This window comes from Mus pahari, chromosome 9 (assembly GCF_900095145.1).
Source record: "Mus pahari chromosome 9, PAHARI_EIJ_v1.1, whole genome shotgun sequence".
Lineage (NCBI taxonomy): Eukaryota > Metazoa > Chordata > Mammalia > Rodentia > Muridae > Mus > Mus pahari.
Window position 1 is genome coordinate 47,781,476 of NC_034598.1, and position 21,762 is coordinate 47,803,237.

General features: G+C 35.3%; 1 protein-coding gene across 1 annotated transcript; it reads right to left on the reverse strand.

Annotated features, from left to right (window-relative positions):
* Positions 1-10,179: 10,179 nt before the first annotated feature.
* LOC110326087 (olfactory receptor 6C2-like) lies at positions 10,180-11,124 on the reverse strand. Its single transcript, XM_021204257.1, has one exon. The coding sequence runs from the start codon at positions 11,122-11,124 to the stop codon at positions 10,180-10,182; it is 945 nt and encodes a 314-aa protein (XP_021059916.1).
* Positions 11,125-21,762: the final 10,638 nt, after the last annotated feature.

The window sequence follows — 21,762 nt, forward strand, 5'->3', positions numbered from 1 at the left end:
AATTGAATTGTTACATTTAAAATGTAACATCCAGTCTGCATTTAAAATCAGAGATATCTGTCCAGGAGTAGTAATTTACAGGGAAAATTTATGAAACCCAACTCATACACACACACACACACACACACACACACACACACACACACACATACACACACACAGAGTTTACAAACAAAACCACACTGGTTGCTTAGGTCTTACAATGTTTGATTTTTTTTCTGGGTAGATTTAGAAAATCAAATTGCCTTGTCTGCACATTTCAAATTGTTATGTGCACTTCCTTCTCTTTGGATTTGATTCTCAAATTATTATTATTATTTATTCCATTGTTCTTTGGGTTCATGTTTTTCCAAGCAGTTTGAGTTGGCTGTTAATGCATTCTGAGACTGAATTCCTCCTTAGAGCATGAATCCTGAAGTCAAAATTTTCACTGTCTTTGGTTTGTTCATGTATTCTTTGAGGTTTTTTATTTTTTATTTATTTTTTATAAAAATCACAAATATTTTCAGGTTCAGGTTCAGGTTGTTATAAGCTTTCTATTTATGATCTAATATGCTGGAGTCTAGTATTATAATTACAAACATTTATATTTTCTTTAAACAGTCCTTTTAATTGCTACCTTATCTCATGTTACTAATTTTCAGTTAAAAATTACATTATTATCCTATCATGGGATAAAAGGGCAAAAATATCTTGAGAGAAGGTTTATTGTGTAGCAAGATAATGTCACATATGTCATATAATGTCATATAATTGAAAAAAATCATCACAATTACTTTTAGTGTTTAATTTTGGAATACACTTGAAATACCACTACCAAAATCCAGTGAAAAAAAGAGTCATATTTAACTCTTAAGCCTGTCTTCAAAACAATCTCAACTTCACTGTCTTTTAGTTTGGTGTTAATATGGAAGTGATGTTACTCTTCATACATATTCCACAGTGAAACACTAAATATGCAGTGTTTGTGATTATTAGACCCATCTGAATTATTTCAGTTGATTCACAATGCTTTCTTTTTGCTGTTAATATGTTCAGTTGTTAATATACCAAAGTCACTTTTTGTCCATTATTTATATTTAAAATTTATAGCAAAATTATTCAGACAGTATGAAATTCTGGTTTCACTTTAGAGACTTTATAAGTAGAATGTGTGTTTCTAACCACACAGCATAGCACTCTTTCACAGCTGACCTTGTGGACCCATGTGTGTTTCATCTGTCACCTTTCCTTGTAATTTTGAGACAGTTACTGATGCCTTTATGTAGCCCTTTGTATTTTATTGTCAATATAACTCTATTTTCTTGAACTTTTAATCTCTAAAAATGATTACTTCTCATACCAGTCATATAACCGAGTAAACCTGGAACACAAGTCCAAAAACGAAATACTTGATTCTGTGCCTAATTCTATTTAATTTCGTATATTTTAATCAAGCCAGTATGTAATGATTGATAAACCTTTACTACAGGTTTCATACTGAGACAAGCTTAACTTGCCTTAACTATCAGGAATAGTCTTCCTCCAATGGTCTTTGTTTCCAGCTCTATTCCTATTCCCAAGTCCACAATTTGTCAAATTTCTAGAGAACTACATGCAGATATTTTCCCACAGTTCTCAAATTATCCAATTTTTAGACGATGATCTCTTACTCCTTGTTGCATTTTTCTTTTGTTAGCTAGGGTCTTGCATAAGTTATACGAGAACCACTGAGATACAGCCTCAGTTTTCATTGATGATTAATGCCCATGGCATATCCAATAATAAAACCCTTTAAAATACTGTTTTCAGTACTGCTATATTGTATTTTCAATCTATAATTTTAATATAGTCTGTGAAGACTTTTTAACTAGAGGAACGTGGAACCTGAGTGTCAAAAAAGAACCTATAACTGAAAGGACAGAATTCATCATACTCACATTTCTGGCAGTTGTTCACAGCCTTTCTCTTTTAGTTACTTAACCACAAGTATTCTTGTAAATATCATGTAAAATGATCATTCCTGGTGACCACTGATTAAATCTAGTCATGTGTACAAAAATAATAATCTTGGAATTCATCGGGATTCACATTGTCTGTTTTTAATCATTCGGATTGACTTTCTCATTGATAATGCAGTACCATCCCAGTAAAATAACTTTCTTACTTTTCTACCCCTGAAAAACTAGGTTCAAAGGAATGTCTGCTAGTTTGGGAAGAGCTGATGTGCTGAACTCTTTGCTCGGAAAGAGGTTTTTCTAATATCAAGATGGATACTTTTTATTAATTTGCCACAGCTACAGCAAATAAACACAAGAGTCCTTGGTGACCCAGACTCAGAAATAACTAATGAATCATTTGTGGGAACAGGACCTTTAGAGACCTAGAGCATCAAAATCACTTACAAGAAAATACAAGGAAAGTGTAGAATATAATTAAAGATAACCTAGTCCAGTTTCTTATAATTAATGCTTGTTTTGTCATCTGTAAAATATTTAGCTCTCATTTTCTGTATTATCAACTTGTTACGTGGTGAATAAATTACATAGGTTTCAAATAGTACTTAGCTTTATTCTATATGAATACTGTTTTAATTTTATTTAAAAAGTTAATCTTTGTGCTTATGTGGACTTGATGTGTGTGTTTGCATACGATGTGTGTGCCACAGTGACATGTGGAGGTCCGAGGACAGATTTGTGGAGTTGTTTCTCTCCTCCCACTTTTATGTGGATTCTGCAGATCAAATTCAGGTCTTCAGGCTGATACAACAGGTGTCTTTACTCAAGAATGGCCCCAGGATATTGATTTTGAAAATCAAACTAAGGAGCTGAGGAGAGGGTTGAGTGTGGATAGTAAAGTGCTTGATGTGAAAATATGAGGGCCTTCTTTTCACAATTTCCTTTCATAGAGGACTTCATAAGAGACTTTTTCTACTTTTATCATGTTTAATGTTCCAAATAGATTTTAAAAACTGGTTGAGTGCATATTATTTTAGTTTCAGAAGATATCATGTATATTTAAGGGGCATAAATTATTTTGATGACTTAAAAAAATGTCAATACTGAGTTGTATATTTTAAAATAAATTTTATTAGTTTAATAAAAATAAAAATTAAAAAGTATAAGCAAACTGAATTCAACAGCGCACACACACACACACACACACACACACACACACATATCAACAAAACCCTGTTGTTTATTCCTTTAAAAATAACCAACCAACCAACCAACCAAACAACAAACACACAAAAAAATGTGAGGGCTTGAGTTCTTTTTTTTTTCCTTTTAATTATTTTATTAGATATTTTCTTCATTTACATTTCAAATGCTATCCCGAATGTCCCCTATACCTTTCCCTCACCCAGCTCCCCTACCCACTCACTCCCACTTCTTGGCCCTGGCGTCCCACTGTATGGGGCATATAAAGTTTGCAAGACCAAGGGGCCTCTCTTGAGGGCCTGAGTTCTAATCCCCAGCACCCATGTGAAACTGTTTATGGTAGTGTGATTTTCTAATCACAGTGCTCCTGTGGAAAGTGGGAAACAGACAGGAGAATCCATGGAAGTTTATGGACCTGCCACCTTGGCTTTGTGCCATAATGGACCAGAATATCTCACAGGCAAATAAGTATTGTAGATCCAAGTGTTTATGGTGCTGGGTATGTGTTTACTTTTCTCCTTTGGTAGCAAGCAGATTAATTTCTGGTACCATGAACACTAGTCACTAAGGGTAATGGCTCTAGATAGATGCTAGTTCTACTTCTTTGTGTTCAGTAAGTTGTGTAGGTATTGTCTTTAGCAATAGGGCCTTACTGTCAGTTTGTGGCAAGCAACCAATAGCTTTGGCAATAGTCTAGGTTTTGGAGTTCCCATGGCATTCCTTTGGCTAACAACTCAACTAGACATAATGCAGCCCCAGTATTGAAAACTTCATTTGGTGACAAGAGATGTTCAATTGGGCTCTACTTCCACCATTACTTGGCAATTTCTTTTGTATCACCTTCATATATGTGCATTTTATTTACACATATATTTTAGGAGGCTTCTACTGTATTAAGTTTCCACACACCCCTTCAAATGACCCTTAATTTCAGTTGTGCCTATCTGTATTCCCTCTCTCTGCCCACCTTATCCCTTCTCCTCCATTTAATTCTCTAGTTCTAGTACTCCCCCATCCATCCGTAATTATCTATTCTGTTTCCTCTTTCTAGGAAATTCAACCCCTTCCCCTTGCTCTATATCTAACCTCTCTGCTTATATAGGCTGTAGCTTGCTTACCAATGACTTTAACAGCTGATACACACATATAAGTATGTACATACCATATTTTGTCTTTCTGGGTCTGGGTTGCCTCACTCTGAATCATTTTTTCTAACTCTATATATTTACCCCCTCTCTTCTTTTGTTCTTTCTTTTCTTTTACTTTTCTCTATCAATTAATTTAGTTTACATCTTGATCATAGCGTCTTCTTCCTCCTCCTCTCTTCCTAGTTCCTCCCTCTCACTTTCTCTCCTTTTCTCCCCTCCCTTTCCCCTCAGACAAGGGGAGGCCTCTCATGGATATCAATCCTCCTTCGCATATCAAGTTTCAGTAGGACTAGGTGCATCGTCTATCGATGATAGACAAGACAGCCCAGTTAGGTTAAAGGGATCGAAAGGCAGGCAACAGAGTCAGAGGCAGCCCCTATTCCTCCTGTTAGGGGTCCCAAGTGAAGACCAAGCTGTACATCTGTTACATTTGTGTAGGGGGCCTAGGTACAACCCATGTATGCTCACTGGTTGGTGGTTCAGTCTCTGTAAGCTTTTATGGGTCCAGGTTACTTTAGAGTTTCTTATGGTGTCCTTGACCTCTCTGGCTCCTTCAATCCTTTTCCTTTACCATAATATTTCTCAACCTCCACTTGATGTTTGGCTGTGGGTCTCTGCATCTGTTTCCATTAGTTTCTGGGCAAAGCCTTTCAGATGTCAGCTGTGCTAGGTTCCTGTCTGCAAGTATAGCACAATTATCATTAATTGTGTCAGGAGTGGGTTCTTTTTCATGTCATGGGTCTCAAGTTGGGCCAGTCATTATTTGGCCACTACTTCAATTTCTGTTCCCTCTTTATTCCTATATATCTTGTAGACAGGAAGAATTGTGGGTTGAAGGATTTGTGGCTGGGTTGCTGTACCCATCCTTCCATTGGAAGTCTTTACCAGTTATAGGAGGTGGACATTTCAGTTTTCATATCCCCTATTGCTAGTAGTCTTAGCAAAGTCACCCTCATAGATTCTGGGAAGTTTCCATTGTCCTAGGTTTTTATCTCATCTCAGAGATGCTACAGAGTGAGTTCTAGGATAGTCAAGGCTACAAAGACTTTCATGATTTTACTTTTTTAAACAGCTGAGTAACATTCCATTATGGAAATGTACTACATGGTCTTTATTCATTTATCCTTTGACAGAGGGCTAGGCTCCCAATTTTTGGCTACTATGAATCAAGTGGCTTCTGGGCTATGCCCAAGAGTGGGAGAGCTATATTTTAAGGTAGATGTATGTCTTAGTCAGGGTTTCTATTCCTGCACAAACATCCTGACCAAGAAGCACATTGGGGAGGAAAGGGTTTATTCAGCTTATATTTCCACATTGCTATTCATCACTTAAAGAAGTCAGGACTGGAACTCAAGCAGGTCAGGGAGCAGGAGCTGATGCAGAAGCCGTGGAGGGATGTTCTTTACTGGCTTGCTTCCCTTGGCTTGCTCAGCCTGTTCTCTTATAGAACCCCAGACTACCAGCCCAGAGATGGAACTACCCACAAGGGGAATCCCCTCCCCCTTGATCACTAATTGAGAAAATGCCTTACAGCATTTTCGATCTCATGGAGGCATTTCCCCAACTGAAGCTCCTTTCTCTGTGATAACTCCAGCCTGTGTCAAGTTGACACTCAAAACCGTACTTCCATCTTCCCAAGAAACTCTTTGACTTATTTCCATGGCAGTATGTTTGTACTCCCACCAGCAATGGGTAAGTGTTCTCCTTATTCCACACCCTTGACATCATGAGCTGTCACTTGTCTTATTGATCTTAGCCATTGTAACATGTTTAAGACAAAATCACAAAGTAGTTTTGATTTGCACTTCCATGATGGCTAAAGACACTGAACAATTCTGTTTCTCAGTCACTTAAGTTTCCTTTTATGAGACTACCATTTAGATATGAGTTCCATTTTTAATCTGTTGTTTTCTCTATGTCTGGTTTTTAGAGTTCTTCATATATTTTAGATATTAGCCTTCAATCGGATGTGCGGTTGGTAAAAGTCAGTTCCCATTCTGTAGCCTGGAGCTTTGTCTGAATGATGGTGGCCTTTGTCATACAGAAGACTTTCACTCTCATGATAGCCCATTTATTAATTGTTGTGTTTAGTTGCTGTGCTAATGGTGTCATGTTCAGAAAGTCTTTTCTAGTGCCAATGAGTTCAATACCATTTCCAGCCATTTATACTGAACTTTTTAGATTTTGCATTTTCTTTCACTGATATATTGATTTCTTCTGTTGTATCTTCTACACCTGAGAGTCTCTCTTCCACCTGTATTATATTATTAATGCTTAAGTTTGTAGTTCCTATTCTCTTTCCTATGTTTTTCATCTCCAAGATTGCCTTAGTTTGTATTTTCTTCATTGCTTCCATTTCCTTCTTTGGGTCTTAGGTAGTTTTATTTATATCCTTCAACTATTTGGTTGTATTTTCCTGTATTTCCTTAAGGGATTTATTCATGTCCTCTTTAAAGGCAACTATCATATTTATAAGATTGGGTTTAAAGTTCTCTTATTGTGCTTCAGTTTCATTAGGATATCCAGGGTTTGATGTAGCAGGATAGCTGGGCTCTGGTGGTGCCATATTGCCCTGGGTCTTGTTGATTGTGTTCTTATCGTGTCCTTTAGGCATCTGTTTTTCTCTGGTGCTGACTGGAAGATCCTGATGGCAGCAGGACTTCTCAGGATGGTGGGGGAAAATATGGGCCAAACAGTGGAGGTCAGGGTACCCTATTCTGCTGGCTATGCCTCAAGCAGACCCCACTCTGCAGGCTGTGTTGCAGGTGGATTCTGTGCTGCAGGCTGTGTCCAAGTCTGACCCAGCTGGGATGACAGGTGGATCCAATTAGGATGGGTGGTCATGCAGGGTTTCAAGCTGGTTAGTTTTGGGGGCCCCAAAAGTTTCCACAGAGAGGCAGGATGCTCTTGGGGTCCTGTGAAAGCCAGATCTAGACAATCATGTTCAGGGGACTGGAAGCTCCCCTATTTCCACTTTCCTATCTTGAACTGTTTTCTTCACTTCATTGTGTTTTCATAAATTTCATTAAAGGATGTTTTGCATGTACTCTTTGATGACCTCTAACATATTTTTAGAGCCTCTTTAAAGTTCTTGTCTTGTTCTTCAGCTATATTGCATTTCTCAGGGCTGATAGTAATGAGGTTGCTGTACTATATTGGTATCATATTGTGGTTGTTATTGCTTGTATTTAACACTAGCATCTAGGTATCTGGGTTTAGACTAATTGTAATTCTAGGTGCTGATATCTGGTTGTGTTTGTTGGGTGAGGTTTCTGTTGCCTTCTCTTAGGAGAATGTGGTGGCTGTGGGTTGCTTCTGAGTTCCTATGATGAGTGACTACTGGGTGTGCTTGGTAGAATGTGGGTCTAGGTATTGGGAACTGACAGTAAGGAATGGGAATGAACACAAGGTGTGGGGTTTATGCAGGACTAGAGGAGGAAATAAAGCAGTGTGTGCAACCAGGATCTTCCAAGACCCCTGGGAATTGGAATAGAGAAGCAGGAGTGGCCAGAGTAAGTTGGGACAACCTTGGAGAACTGCATTTGAAAGAGATGAAGGACAGTGAAGATTGCCTGCATGATTCCAGGCTATCATGGCTTGCAGGTCTTCAGAGAATCAAGCAACTGTGTTACCATTTTTCCAACTACTTTGCATAAATTTTCATGTTTTTAGTTTTCCATTCATTTTTTTTTCAGCATGTATGAATGTTGTATCTTAGGTTTTAACTATAACAATTAACTGCTTACTGAAAAAATGTGAAAACTTGATAAATGGACAGAACTTAAATCAGTTTCTTGTTCACCTAAATGGTTAATGGAAATTTCAACTTGGTAGTGATTGGGAAAGTCTTCCTGGAGTATTTTATAGAGGAAATATTAATAAGATCACTCATAACAAGCACAAAGCATAGAAAGTAATTTAAGAATTGTCATCTTTTTGCTAAGTGACAAATGGATAATGAATACTTTTATAGGTCATGTCTATCAGTGGTACATATCATTTCCACACTCATTTGATTAACTACAGTATAAAATAAAAAGGTACACCTAAAAGTGTGGAAAGTATGGTATAAAACCACAATCTATTGTGTTTCCAGGGATAACAGTCATACAACAATTTCAGGTTGACTGCAAGACTAAACATATTCAAAAAGTTTGGTTTGAATCAAGATAGATAAAGTTATGTTAATAGTATGCAAGTTTAAGAAGAAAGTATGAGTATAAAAAGACAAAAAAAAAAACCCCAAGGATAGAATAATACGATAATAAAGCTTCAGATTTTACATTTATTAATTTTTCTTTATATTTATTATTCTTTAATTATTTTACATCTTTGAGAGGAATGCAATTTTTTTTTTTTTTTTTTTTAGCTTTCAAGTCTATTTTAATCTATATAGTCATAAATGGAAAAATCATTTCAGGTTTTACAAATCCTTATATTATAGTTTATAAGACATTCTTATACCATCAATGTAGTAGCCACTAATGCTTAGACTCATATTCAAGTACAATTTTTTACATAATATTTTTTTTCTATTCACCTGTGCAAGTGTTCCTTTAGTTAGTTAGGGGAAACCGCTACTACTAAAACCACAAGCAAGCCATGACACAGAAATGTAAATTTTATTTTTCTACTTGTTAAAGCTTATCCATTTGGGAAATATATGGGGAAAATAGAGTATTTTCCCATTCTTATTAACTAACAGGAAAATGATTCATTTCAACTAAGACCAAATACAAACCTCATTGTAATGATGTGTTTAAAACTCACATACATGCTCTGGTATAATGGTTTTATGTAGTACTAGTTTATTAAAAAGCTATCTTTGAAGGCCAGATTTAGTAATTTAGAGCATACTAGGTAATGTTTATAAAATCACAATTGAAAAATCAGGTAAGAAATCACTGGAACACAGATAGATGGATGGCCTGAAAAATTAAAAAATAGCACATTGTTCATTCAAGAGAAGATGTTGCAAAGAAACTTCATACAAAATTTAATAAGGTAGATTTAAAACCTGACAAATGAGTCCTGAAGATTTGTATTAGAATGCAGTTAAAAGTCAAAGAGCATGAAAATGAGAAAAGATGATACCTTTTGTGCTTTGTGGGTACCAACACAAAATACACAGCTCTAATTTTAAAGGAAATAAGAGGTAGATTGTTCTGGAGCCATTTTCTGTGACCATTGCCTGGAAACACAGATTTAGGTTATTCCAAATTCCATGCTTCAACATGGAAGAAGTTTCATGAATTTTTATATTTTTACAGAAGAGAGAAAGTTGTAAAAGAAGGAACTTCTTAAAATAGATAGGACAGGTATAGCAAGACGGTGGGATGGTTTTTCTATAGGCCAAAGATGCTATCTGGGATTTTGAATTAGTGGGATCTAGTAGTCTACTAACATAATATAGTCTAGTAGGTATAATAATAAATTCAGATAGCCTATAACACTTGATTCATCTATTAGTAACAAGATGTTAGTTTCTACATGACACAGAGAAGAGCAAGACAGGCTTTTTTTTGGAGAGCTAGAACTAGTCCAAGATAAGATAATTAGCTTCTGTACATTCATCTTTTCTACTTCTCTACAGCACTGCACTTCTCATCAGTCTAGCACCCTCCTCAAAAACAGTTTTCCTTTCAGGAATTCTTATTTACATGAGAGTTACTCTGAACTAAGTAAAGAAATATTAGTGTGATAAAAATAATTTCTAATATTGATTCAATTTATGCCAACTATTTCAGATGATTATAACACAATGACTTTTTCTAAACTCTCTTTTCTTAAAATTAGTATTTCAATGAGCAAAACTGTTTATAGAGAAACTACATCATGAGTGGAATCAATTAATACCATCTCTTCCAAGGGGATGTGGGTTATTTCATGTTTCAGAGTCTTAAAATCTTTGAGTGGAATGCAATTTTTTTAATTGAGTAATTGAAAGCTTGCTTTACTTGCTTGTTTCTCAGTGCATAAATGAAAGGATTCATCATTGGTGAAATTGATATGATAAGAAGTGAAATCCCTTTATTGATAGCTACATCATCCTTGGATGAAGGTTTGACATAAATGAAGATGCAGCTACCATAAGTAATGGAAACAACAATCATGTGGGAAGAACAGGTGGAAAAGGCCTTTTTCCTNTGCTTGGCAGAGGGAAATCTCAGAATGGTCTTGATGATATAACCATAGGAAAGGACAACACACATAAAGGTGATGATGAATGTCAACACAGCACCAGCGATCACCATCTGTTCTATCAACCATGTGTCTGAACAAGAGATTTTCAGGAGAGGAGCTGCATCACAACAAAAATGGTCAATGATATCTGAGTCACAGAATTCCAGGCCCAAGCCTAGGCTAATTGGTGGGAGAATGATGATCAGAGCTGTTACCCAACAGAAGAAGATGAAGTTCTTGCAGACTCTGCTATTCATGATGGTCATGTAGTGCAGAGGTTTACAGATGGCCACATAGCGATCATAGGACATGATAGCCAGGAGAAAAAATTCTGTAACTGCAAAGAGATCTATAAACAACAGTTGACTGGCACAAGCAGTATAGGCAATGGACTTGTCCCCAGATGATATGCTGTATAGAAATCTGGGAATACAAGCAGTTGTGAGTGAAATTTCTAAGAAAGAGAAATTTTTGAGAAAAATATACATAGGTGTTTTAAGATGGGGGTCAATCAGAGTGAGTGTGATGATGGTTAGGTTACCAGATAAACTCAACATGTAAGAAAAAAGCAGAAAGATAAAAAGTAGAGTTTGCAGCCGAATGTCATCTGTCAGACCCAGCAAAATGAAGGTTGTTACTGTTCGGTTTCTCATTCTTGATTCTTGTCTCTTGCCCAATGTGACTGAAAAATATTAAAGATTTTATAGAGCCTCAGAGTTGAGTCAGGTGCCAATCTCAAGACAAGCTGACTTGAGTGTCATTGCTGTATTACCATTGGTTAGTGAAGAAGCAAGTGCATAGTACGAGCTGATGTTTGAACATTTCTTTGTGTCATATAATAGCTTATATTTGAATCATAAATTCCATTCTACTATTCTTATATGCCTATAATCTTGCTGTAATTAATATCAGTTCAACACATAATCTTATAGACATCGTTCCACAAAAATGTCCCTTTAAATTAATTGCTTTTGGTTCAACACTCTGCCTTTCCCTAACTTCTTTTCCCAGAACAGATTTTAAAAGAGAAATACTAAAATAAATGAAGAGTGTTCTGTTAAGATAATCTTAACATTATGTTCATATTTAATATTAGTTATTAGTTGATAAACATGTTTGCAGGTGCAGTCTACTTACTGTGTTTAAAGTACTTTTTACTATGGCTTATTAAAGATTCATTTAGGTCATAGGGTGTGGTGGCACATATCATCCTGGCCATTGGGAGGCAGAGGTAGGTAGATCTCTGTGAGTTAGAGGCCAGCCTAGTCTACATAGTGAGTTCCAGGACAACCATGTCTATGTATGAAACAGGTCTCTCTCAACAGCCCCTCACAAATGGCTTCATTTAGATGCATTGCAGTTCAACATTTTTGACAGATTGATGTATATTTTCATATAGATTAATATATTTCCTATATGTGATAGTGTTTATTTATTTTCCCCTGAATGTCACAATAGGATGTCTATGTAGTACCATTTTGTGATTCCTAAGACAAGCTCCTACAAAGGACTTTTCCCCCAGCTTGTAAGTGGAAATGTGAAACAGAATCACCTGATTATTTGATTTTTGTGATGAAAACTCTAGTGCCCTCCAATTAGCTGCAACTTTATTTCTGGACACTGAAGAATTTTTTCCTTTATTTTTACCAGGAGGATTTCAATAAAATTATATTTTTGGTATTCAAATTATAAAATAAAGTTCCATATATTTATTTTTAAACCCATTTAATAGTAGCATATTTCCTCTCTGTATTCATTATGTTGTGATAATTTTGATTCAGGTAATTAGGAGTATGCTGACATAATTAAGGAGCCATCTCCTTGTCATGTTGTTTTGGATCAACCTTGTTTTAGTTTGAGATAGTCTTAATCCTTTATTATAATTGACAAAACCATTCACAATAGCCACAAAAATATAAAGTATCTTGGGGTAACTCTAACCAAACATGTGAAAGGTCTGTATGACAATAACCTCAAGTCTCTAAAGAAAAAAATTGAAGATCTCAGAAAATGGAGAAATCTCTCATGGTCTTGGATTGGTAGAATTAACATAGTAAAAATGACCATCCTAACAAAAGCAATCTAACCCCATCAAAATCCCAACACAATTCTTTGAAGACATGGAAAAAGCAATTCTCAAATTCCCCTGGAAAGGCAAAACAAAACAAAACAAAACAAAACAACAAAACAAAACCCAGAATAGCAAAAAACAATTCTTAACAATAAATGAACTTCTGGGAGAAATCACTATCTCTGACCTCAAGCCATACTACAGAACAATAGTGATAAAAACTGCATGATATTGGTACAGCGACAGACATGTTGATCAATGGAATAGAACTGAAGATCCAGAAGTAAAACCACACACACTTATGGACACTTGATATTTGACAAAGATGTCAAAAATATACATTGGATAAAAGAAAGCATCTTCAGTAAATAGTGCTGGTTTAACTGGCTGTCTGTATGTAGAAGAATGAAAATAGACCCATATTTGTCACTTTGTACAAAGCTCAAGTCCAAGTGGATCAAGGACCTCAACATAAAACCAGATACACTGCATTTAATAGAAGAGATATTGGGAAAGAGCCTTGACCTCATTGGCACAGGAGGAAATCATATAGAATCAACTAACCTAGGCTGATAAAGGTCCACAGAGATTGAACCACCAACCAGAGAGCATGTATGGGACAGATGTAAGCCCTTGGCACATATGTATGTATTAGTTCTGAAGATGGGTCTTCATATGGGACTCCTAACAGCAGGAACAGGAGCTGTGGCTGACTGTTGCCCATCTTTAGATCCCTTTCTTCTAACTGGGCTGCCATATCTAGCCATAATAGGAGAAGATGAGCTTAGTCCTACTGCAACTTGATATGCCAAGGCAGTTTGATATCCATGGGAAGCCTCCCTTCTTTCTAAGCCTTTTCTGAGGAAAAAGGGAGGACAAAAGGATGGCAGGTTGGTGAGGTGAAAGGGAGGGACTGGGAAGAGAGGAGGGAGGTGAAGCTATGGTTGGGTTGTAAAGTAAATAATTAAAAAACTGATGATAGTAACATTAAAATTATTTTTATAAGACAATTAAAATTTTGGTGTTTAATAAAAAACTAGAACAAACAAAAATTACTATGTGGTCCATATGTCTCACATCTGATTATATATAATTTTCTCCATTATAATGAGATTGAAAATTACCACATTGTAATTTTTTGTAGTTGGTTCATTTCAATTAGTATAATGTCCTCTTGTACAACATATGTTGTTAATAATGGCAGAATTTCCTTCTTATTGAAGCATATAGAATTTTATTTGGCATACATGCCTCATTTTTATTTGTTTGCCTATTGATGGACACTTAGTTTTATATCTTGGATGTTGTTAATGACAAAATGTAGTAAATAATATTAAAAATCCTGGCACAGGGTTCCAACCCCACCTTTGGCTATTGAGTTCCAGGCAGAAAGACACACTGACAGACTTTATACTTACAATATACCCTAAACAGCACAATAGCCGGGCAGCTGCCTACCCTCCATGCTGTTAGAATCTACTTTCCTATCTATAATCCCAAGTTATTAATACTATTTACTATGTTCTATCTGGGCTGCTTTTAATTCCAGTTGAGCAGCCAATAGGACCATGATATATATATATATATATATATATATATATATATATATATATATATATATAATTTTTATTTTTATGGCTCAGCTGTCCCAGGCTGGCTTTTCTTTTTCTTTTCCTGCATGCTCTTCCTTTATTCCATGGTGGCTTTCTCCTTTTCCTTCCCTCCTTGTTGTCCTCTTTTTGCCAAGCCTGCAAAACCTCAACCCCACCTATGTCTCTTCTGCCTAGCTCTTGGCTGCTGGGGTCTTTATTTACCAATCACCATTAACTGGGAGCAGGGTCACTCAGCGTTTTATGTGAGGACTCACTTGTCTTTGAGGTAACCAGTCTTGGGCCCCAAATTAGCATTAGAATACAAGCAGCATTAGGCCAACCCACTATATCATAATGAACATGAGAGTTCAGAAATGTCTTCAATATTAATTCAATTCTTTGAGTATATATTTCCAAGGATTTAGAAAGTGTTATATAAATGTTTGGGAAATTAATGTGGAAGTGAACATAATATGTGATTTACATACAGAAATCAAGTCGTTAAAATGACTTCTAAGAATTTTCTTTCTACATGAACATAACAGTAAAAATTCATTGGTCTTTTGATACTAACTTTAATATTATAGTAATTGGTTTGACTCTATAATTATTTCCTATTGACTGATGCCTAATGAGAGAGCATATTTCCTGTGCTTTTATAATCTCTAGAATTAGAGAATTATCTATTAGCTTTCTATTTCTATTTTTTTTACCTCAACTTCCTCAACAGTGTCTAGTTTTATAGAATTATCATGATCATTGATCGAGATATTTCTTCAGGAATTCTTAGTGAACACTTAGTCCAATATCTCACATTCTTTTCTTCATTTGTGTTCTGCTTCCTTCTGCTTTTCTTCCTTTGCTCTGGAACTTGCTCTAACATTTATGATAACGTATGAAGTCAGTAACCAATGACCATTGTGCACACTATGCTTTTGTTCTTGTAATCTTGATAAAAGATGAGAAAATTTGGTGCCTCTGATAACCTATGATCTGCTATTGAATTAACAAGAGGAGGAACCAGGCTTCTGCAGTTTGGGGCTTATGTGAGTAGGGTTATATATTTATTTCTCAAAGCATTTTTTTCAATTTCTTTCACTTTTCTATCTGCAATCAGAAACACTTCATCTTAAGTCCAAGTATAATTCATCTTTCCAAATGTGCTATAAGAAAAAAAATCAGCCTATTAAATTTATTTTGTAAATAAAGAGTCCTCTTTTCATTCTTGCCTTCTTGGTCTCCCTCTGTCTTCTCACCCCTTCCCCCTCTCTCCCCATTTCCCTCTCCTCTCTCTCTCCATGTGCCAATGGCTGGCCTCTACTCCTCTACTCTCTCTCTGCCTTTCTCTGTCTCTACTACCCTCTCACCTCCCCTTCCCATGCCCTGAATAAACTCTATTTTGAAAAAAGTTCTCTTTCTACTTCAAGCTTGAAAATGTTTTTTACAAAAATAGTTGCTCCAGCACAATGGGCACTTTTATTTCTTATGAAATACACTCTGGAAGAAATCTATTTTCTTAAAGTAGTTGGATTAAGGTTTGTTACAAGTGAAGGCTCTACAGAAAAAGAGAAATAATTTAAGCATAGGGGAAGAAATAACTAGTTGAAAATCAGATATGCATCAATAGGATTGAGATAGTATCCTTTTAGACAAGATCATTTGGGAATTTAGACCAAACATGAAAATTCTGCTCTTAACTTTTCATGTTGTATCCTAACTTACAGAAGACTTATAGATTTGAAAACCATTTTTTCAAGTTTGATGAGTAATGTCTTTTCCTCTTTGTACCTATATATGGAATGAATGTTCTGATCAATCAATTCAGGTTAGGTATATTTTCAGTGTTGAGAATTTCAAGTTCATTAGTTATGAGCTCAGTAGTCACAAGTGACAATATCACAAATATTTTGAAGGTTTCATGAAGGATGTCACAATTTCCATTTGTATACAGATTGGTGAAAGTGTCCTCGTGGGCCACTTCTGTTTGCCTCTAAAATTACTCTGTCTGAAGAGCACTCATGAATTTAGTAGAGGATTTTTCTTGGAAATCTCTGATGTGGTTGGTATAGATTATATAATTAGGACACATGGAGTGAACAAGATATGACCATAGTCTTCCTGAGGATGCATATATAAATTTTTTCAATATATCCTATTCCTTCATTTTTAATTTTTGTGGAATAGAAAATGACATCATAAACATATATTTTCTTGTCTAGTAATGCTGAATTGAAATTTTTATACCTCTGATTTTTAAATGAGTAAGTGTGACTACTACAGAGGCTAAGAAAATAGAATGATGGACAGAGAAATAAATGGAAGTAATCAAACTAAGGAATACTTACTCTTCTGGAAGGCAGTCATGACTTTAATTGTGCTATAGTCTTGGTTTTCCTGAAGGTGAAGCTGCAAGTGTGTGATCAAATGTGTGCACAAACCTTACGAAGATGTACATGGCTGTAGAGAATTATTCTGTAGAAGAGAATGCTCTTTTTGGTTAGCAGGTTCACATAAAGTTTATATTCTACTCTAAACTCAGTAATCAATTTATTATGTCTTAAAACTGAAATAAAGACATATAAAATGATCTTCAGAGTATTTTGGTAGACAATTTCCAATTTGTCTGGACCAAAAAGACTTTTAAATTGTGAAGAAAGGTGGTTGTTTTATTATGCTAATCTTTAACGGATATATAGATAATAAAGAGAAGACTCCTTTGTGGCCAAACTCAAACATGATTAATGAATATAATAGTCACAAAATTTTGGCAGAATACCAAACAGCAGCAACCTTGGGACTTGTGTCCTTGGGGACAATAAGATGTAACAGTTTTATTAGTCACATTCTAAGGACAAATCAATAACTGAGTGACAATTCAGAATTTTCAAAAAATTCTGTATTTAACTTAACTCATAGGCAATAAAGTATAAATATATTCAAAGATAATATCTAAGAGTAGTTTTTGATATATATGTATATATACATATGTATGCATATATACATATATACATATGTATATATGCACACACACACACACACACACACACATATATATATAAAATTGTATCAGGTTTTTTATGGTTTTAGAGCTTTATTATAGAAAGGCAGGGGGAAAGAAAGAAGGTAGAAAAGAGAGAGAGAGGAAAGGCTAGAGAGAAAGAGAGATTAAGAGGGAGAGAGGAGAGGAGAGGAGAGGAGAGGAGAGGAGAGGACAGAAGACAAAGAAAGAGGAGAGAGGGTGAGAGTGAGGGGTAAGAGGAAGACAAGAGAGTAAGAAGTAAGAGGTAAGAGCTGTATCAGGTTTTATATTAAAATACTCTTCTCATTGGCTCTTTCTCTTTGCCTTTCCTTTCCCTTGATCCCTGCAGTAAACCAAAAGACTGAAACATTGGCAAAATATCTGTAGAGGTCAGGAAGATTGATTGGGGTGGGCAGAAAGGGATATGAGAAGATGGAGGATGGGAGTAATCAGATTGCACTGTATGTACTTGTAAAATTGTTAAACAATAGATTTAATTGATAAAAGGATTTACCTAAGTTATCCAATATTCTTGATAAAAAATTTAGCTGTCAAATGTCACTTTTTCTACCCAAGGGAACAGATAGGAGAAAGAGTTCAGGATAACTGCTCAAGTAAATTGAGAAAAAGTTTTCAAAATCTTAGAAATAAAAAAGAAATTTAACTTTATGACTTTATAAAGCCACTGTTTAACAGGTTATCTGAAAGATATTGAAATTTATAGAAAAAATTGTGAGTGCTTAATGTTGCTTTTTACCTAGTGTATGGAATGTATATCTTACACGTAGCTTATAATTGAAAAGATAATCACCCAAAACTGTAGAGGTCATTAAGTATTTTAATGTATGTTAGGAAATTATGTGGATAGATGTATAATCATATAGCATATATATACTCTGAATTCTTGTTTGAAACAGCTTTGCCACCTGATATCACATGGTGTCACAAAAAATTAATTTAGCACAATGTTCTATTTATATCAACCACGTATTCTGTTTGTACAAATGACATTTTAAATTTTTAAAAAAATTATACCTTAATGGAATGTATATCCACATAGAAAGAAATAGCAAGAGTAGAGAATATATATTTCTTAGTAATATTTATCAGAATCTTTTTCTCTTTTTACAATGAAACTACCAGTTGTTTTATTTATTCATCTAATATCCATTTGTTCTGTCACTGAAAACAGATTCACTGGAAACAATTCACTTTTCTGTTGTTTCTGGACTGATCTTAAACACATGATGGCTCTTAATTCAGATCAACTATTTCATTTCTTTAAGAACATGGAAAGGAATTAGAGCCAGCTGAATGTAATAAAGAATTAGGTAGGAAGACACTCAATGAAAGATCAAACCTGTTTACAAGTCTAGGATCTAAGCACTTGTGGAATTTGTGGTTTTAGATACTATATTTATATGTTAGTGGAGAAAATGTTAAATGGTAGATAAATATGACCTAGGCTGGATTCTTATTTTCCATCTTGACATGCCCTTATTTTATAACTGCCCCATGGAAAAGTACCCCTTTCAGAAAAGAATTCTGAATTTCAAGGAGTTTCAAATCAGGACAAAAAAAAAAACCCAAACCAAAACAAAAAGAAACAACAATAACAAAACAAGCAAATAAACAACAACAACAATAACAACAAAACAGTGGAGGGAGAGACACACAATTTTTTCCAAACACCAGACAAACTCAGAAAATTAACACCTAGACCTGTAATCATTCCAAATGATTATATGCCTAAATGTCAATGTGAGAACTCAAGAATCTTTTTCTTAAATGAACTGGATTGAACCTGTGGATAGTTGGCCATGCCCCACTTTGGCCCACTGACCTAATATTTTTCCAGTTTTGATTCACCTAGGTGTGGTATAACAGACAATTTGATAACAAACTACATACACAGCAATGGAATTGTAAAATGTAGAGAAGTCTCAAATTAGACAGCTATTTTTTTCTACTTTTGTTTTTAGAAATAAGTCATAGCAATAAATTATAAAATAAAAAGCTTGTGCCCTTCTTCATTCTAATGAAATAAAACACACCCCATAATCAAACATTTAATTTATTCTTATTTNAAAATTTTTGGGATTATACTTTAAATACAACATTTCTTCCCCCTTCAAACCCTCCCGTATACCCTTCTCCACTTTTCTTCAAATTCATGGCCTCTTTATTTTTAACCAATTTTTATTGCATGTGAATATGTATTTTATATCTGTCTATCCATCTATTCATCTATCCATCTAATCTATCTATACAATCTATCTATCTATCCATCCATCTATCCATCATCCATCTATCCATTTATCTATACATCTATTCATTATCTATCTATCTATCTATCTATCTATCTATCTATCTATCTATCTATCTATCTTCCCAAATATGACTTGTTGAGTCCATATAATATTTCTTGCATATGTGTTTTCAGGGCTTCCCAGTTTGCATTGGGCAACCAATTGGTGTGTTTCTCCCTGGTGAGGGCTACCCCTCCCACTCCCAGCTTTGCTGAGTTGCCTACAGTTCTTTGTGTAGGAGTGAGGCCTCATGGGTTTTTCCCTGTGCTATTTGTCACATTCAACAGTGTCATCCTTGTTCAGTTACTTTTAGGCAGGCCCAGTTGTGACTTGATGGGTGTAATATCTGATGTTATTAGGTGTTACATAATCTCACAGAAAACTCCCCGACTCTTTGGCCCTTATCATCTTTCCAATCCCCTTCTCTGATGTTCCGTGATCCTTAGGTATGGGAGGGTTTTATAGATGTATCCATCCATTGGGATTTGTCTCCACAATTCTTCATATTTGTCTAGCTAAGAGTTCAAGTACTGTATTAAGAAGGAGTGGAGAGAGTGGACAATATTTCCTTGTACCTGATTTTTTTTTGAGTTTAGAGATTTTTCTACATTTAGCATGTTAGCTAAATGTTTGTCATATATAGCCTTTATTATGTTGAGATACGTTCCGTCCACCCGTATTCATCAAAAGATTTTGTCATGAAGGAATGCTGATTCTTGTCAAAATTCTTTTCTGCATATATTGAGATTATTGTGTGATTTCTGACTTTAAGTCCATTTATATGACTTAGTACTCAAAGAATGTGCACGGGTGTAGGGCCATCTACTGAGCACTTTATAATCTGGGTCTCTTGTTATTCGTCATCTGCCACAAAATCAAGCTTTTCAGATGAGGATTAGGAGACAAATTTATCTATAGGTATAATTAATAAGTCTTTAGGATTCAGTTTAATAGTAGTTTATTTAATATTATATGTATTTAGCATAATAGTAATAGGTTCTCTCATAGGCCCTATGACCTACCCAAACTCATTAATACTGGGCATGAGTTCCATTTTATGGAGTGATTTTAAATCCAACCATAAAATGGTTGGTTACTCATATAACATTCATGCCACTATTATACCATTGTTCATATCTTTTGAAGTTATGGTAGCTTTCAAGGTTCACAGCTGGATAAGAGTGATGATTACCATAGCAATCATGACACCTTCCAGAACTACGACAGCTGGCCAAAAGGGATGAAGCTTTCAGGTGAGCACCAGTTTCATTTTTTCATATTCTCTGACTCGAGTATGTATCACTTCTGTAGGGAAGCATTGATGATAGTCTGCAATATTTGGGGTCTGTGAGACCAAGAGTAACAAAAAAGGTATTCCATACTGCTATTGGTAGTTTTGTTAGCCTGTGGTGTGTAGCAGGAATGTTGTTGCCCCATTATAGGTTGATTCAATTTAAACTTTTATATATGTGTTAAATATTATATATATAATAACCTTATAAATATAGGTTGCCATTTTTCAGAAGACTTTTAGTGTTGATTATATCTTTCCACATTCTCTCTTTCACTGTGTCTTCCCATATCCCTCCACTCTTAACCTTTTTTGTTTTGTTGTTCTTAATTCTCCCTCCATACACCTGGATTGTATATCTCCTTTGTTAAAAGCTCATGGGACCCATGGCCCTTATCACGTTCATGACTATGTCTATTACAATTTAATCACACACACACACACACACACACACACACACACACCCTAAAGATTTAAAGTTAGCATCCACATATGACAAATACAATATTTACCTTTCTGACTCTGGGATGCCGCACTTCTAGCTCTATACATTTGTCAGTAAAGTTTGTTTTTCTTTACAGATTTATTTATTTTTAGTGTGTGTGTGTGTGTGTGTGTGTGTGTGTGTGTGTGTGTGTGAGAGAGAGAGAGAGAGAGAGAGACAGAGACAGAGACAGAGACAGAGAAAGAGAGATCAGAAGAGGGCATTTGATCCCCTAAAACTTGAATCACAGATGTTTATGAGTGGCCATGTGGGTGCTGAGAACTGAACCTGGGTCCTCAGGAAAAGCAATAAGTGCTCCTAATTATTGAGTCATTTCTGAAGCCCTGCATATAAATATTCTCAACTCACATTGCTGCTCAATCATTTAAGACTGCTAGTCAAGTGATCTCTTATTAGGCCACACCCTCAGCCCAATTCTCTCATTGTCTTACACTTTGCCAGGTAGGTAAATGGTTATAAATATCATTTGATATTTATTTTGAGGTATTCAAACAAATTGTGTAT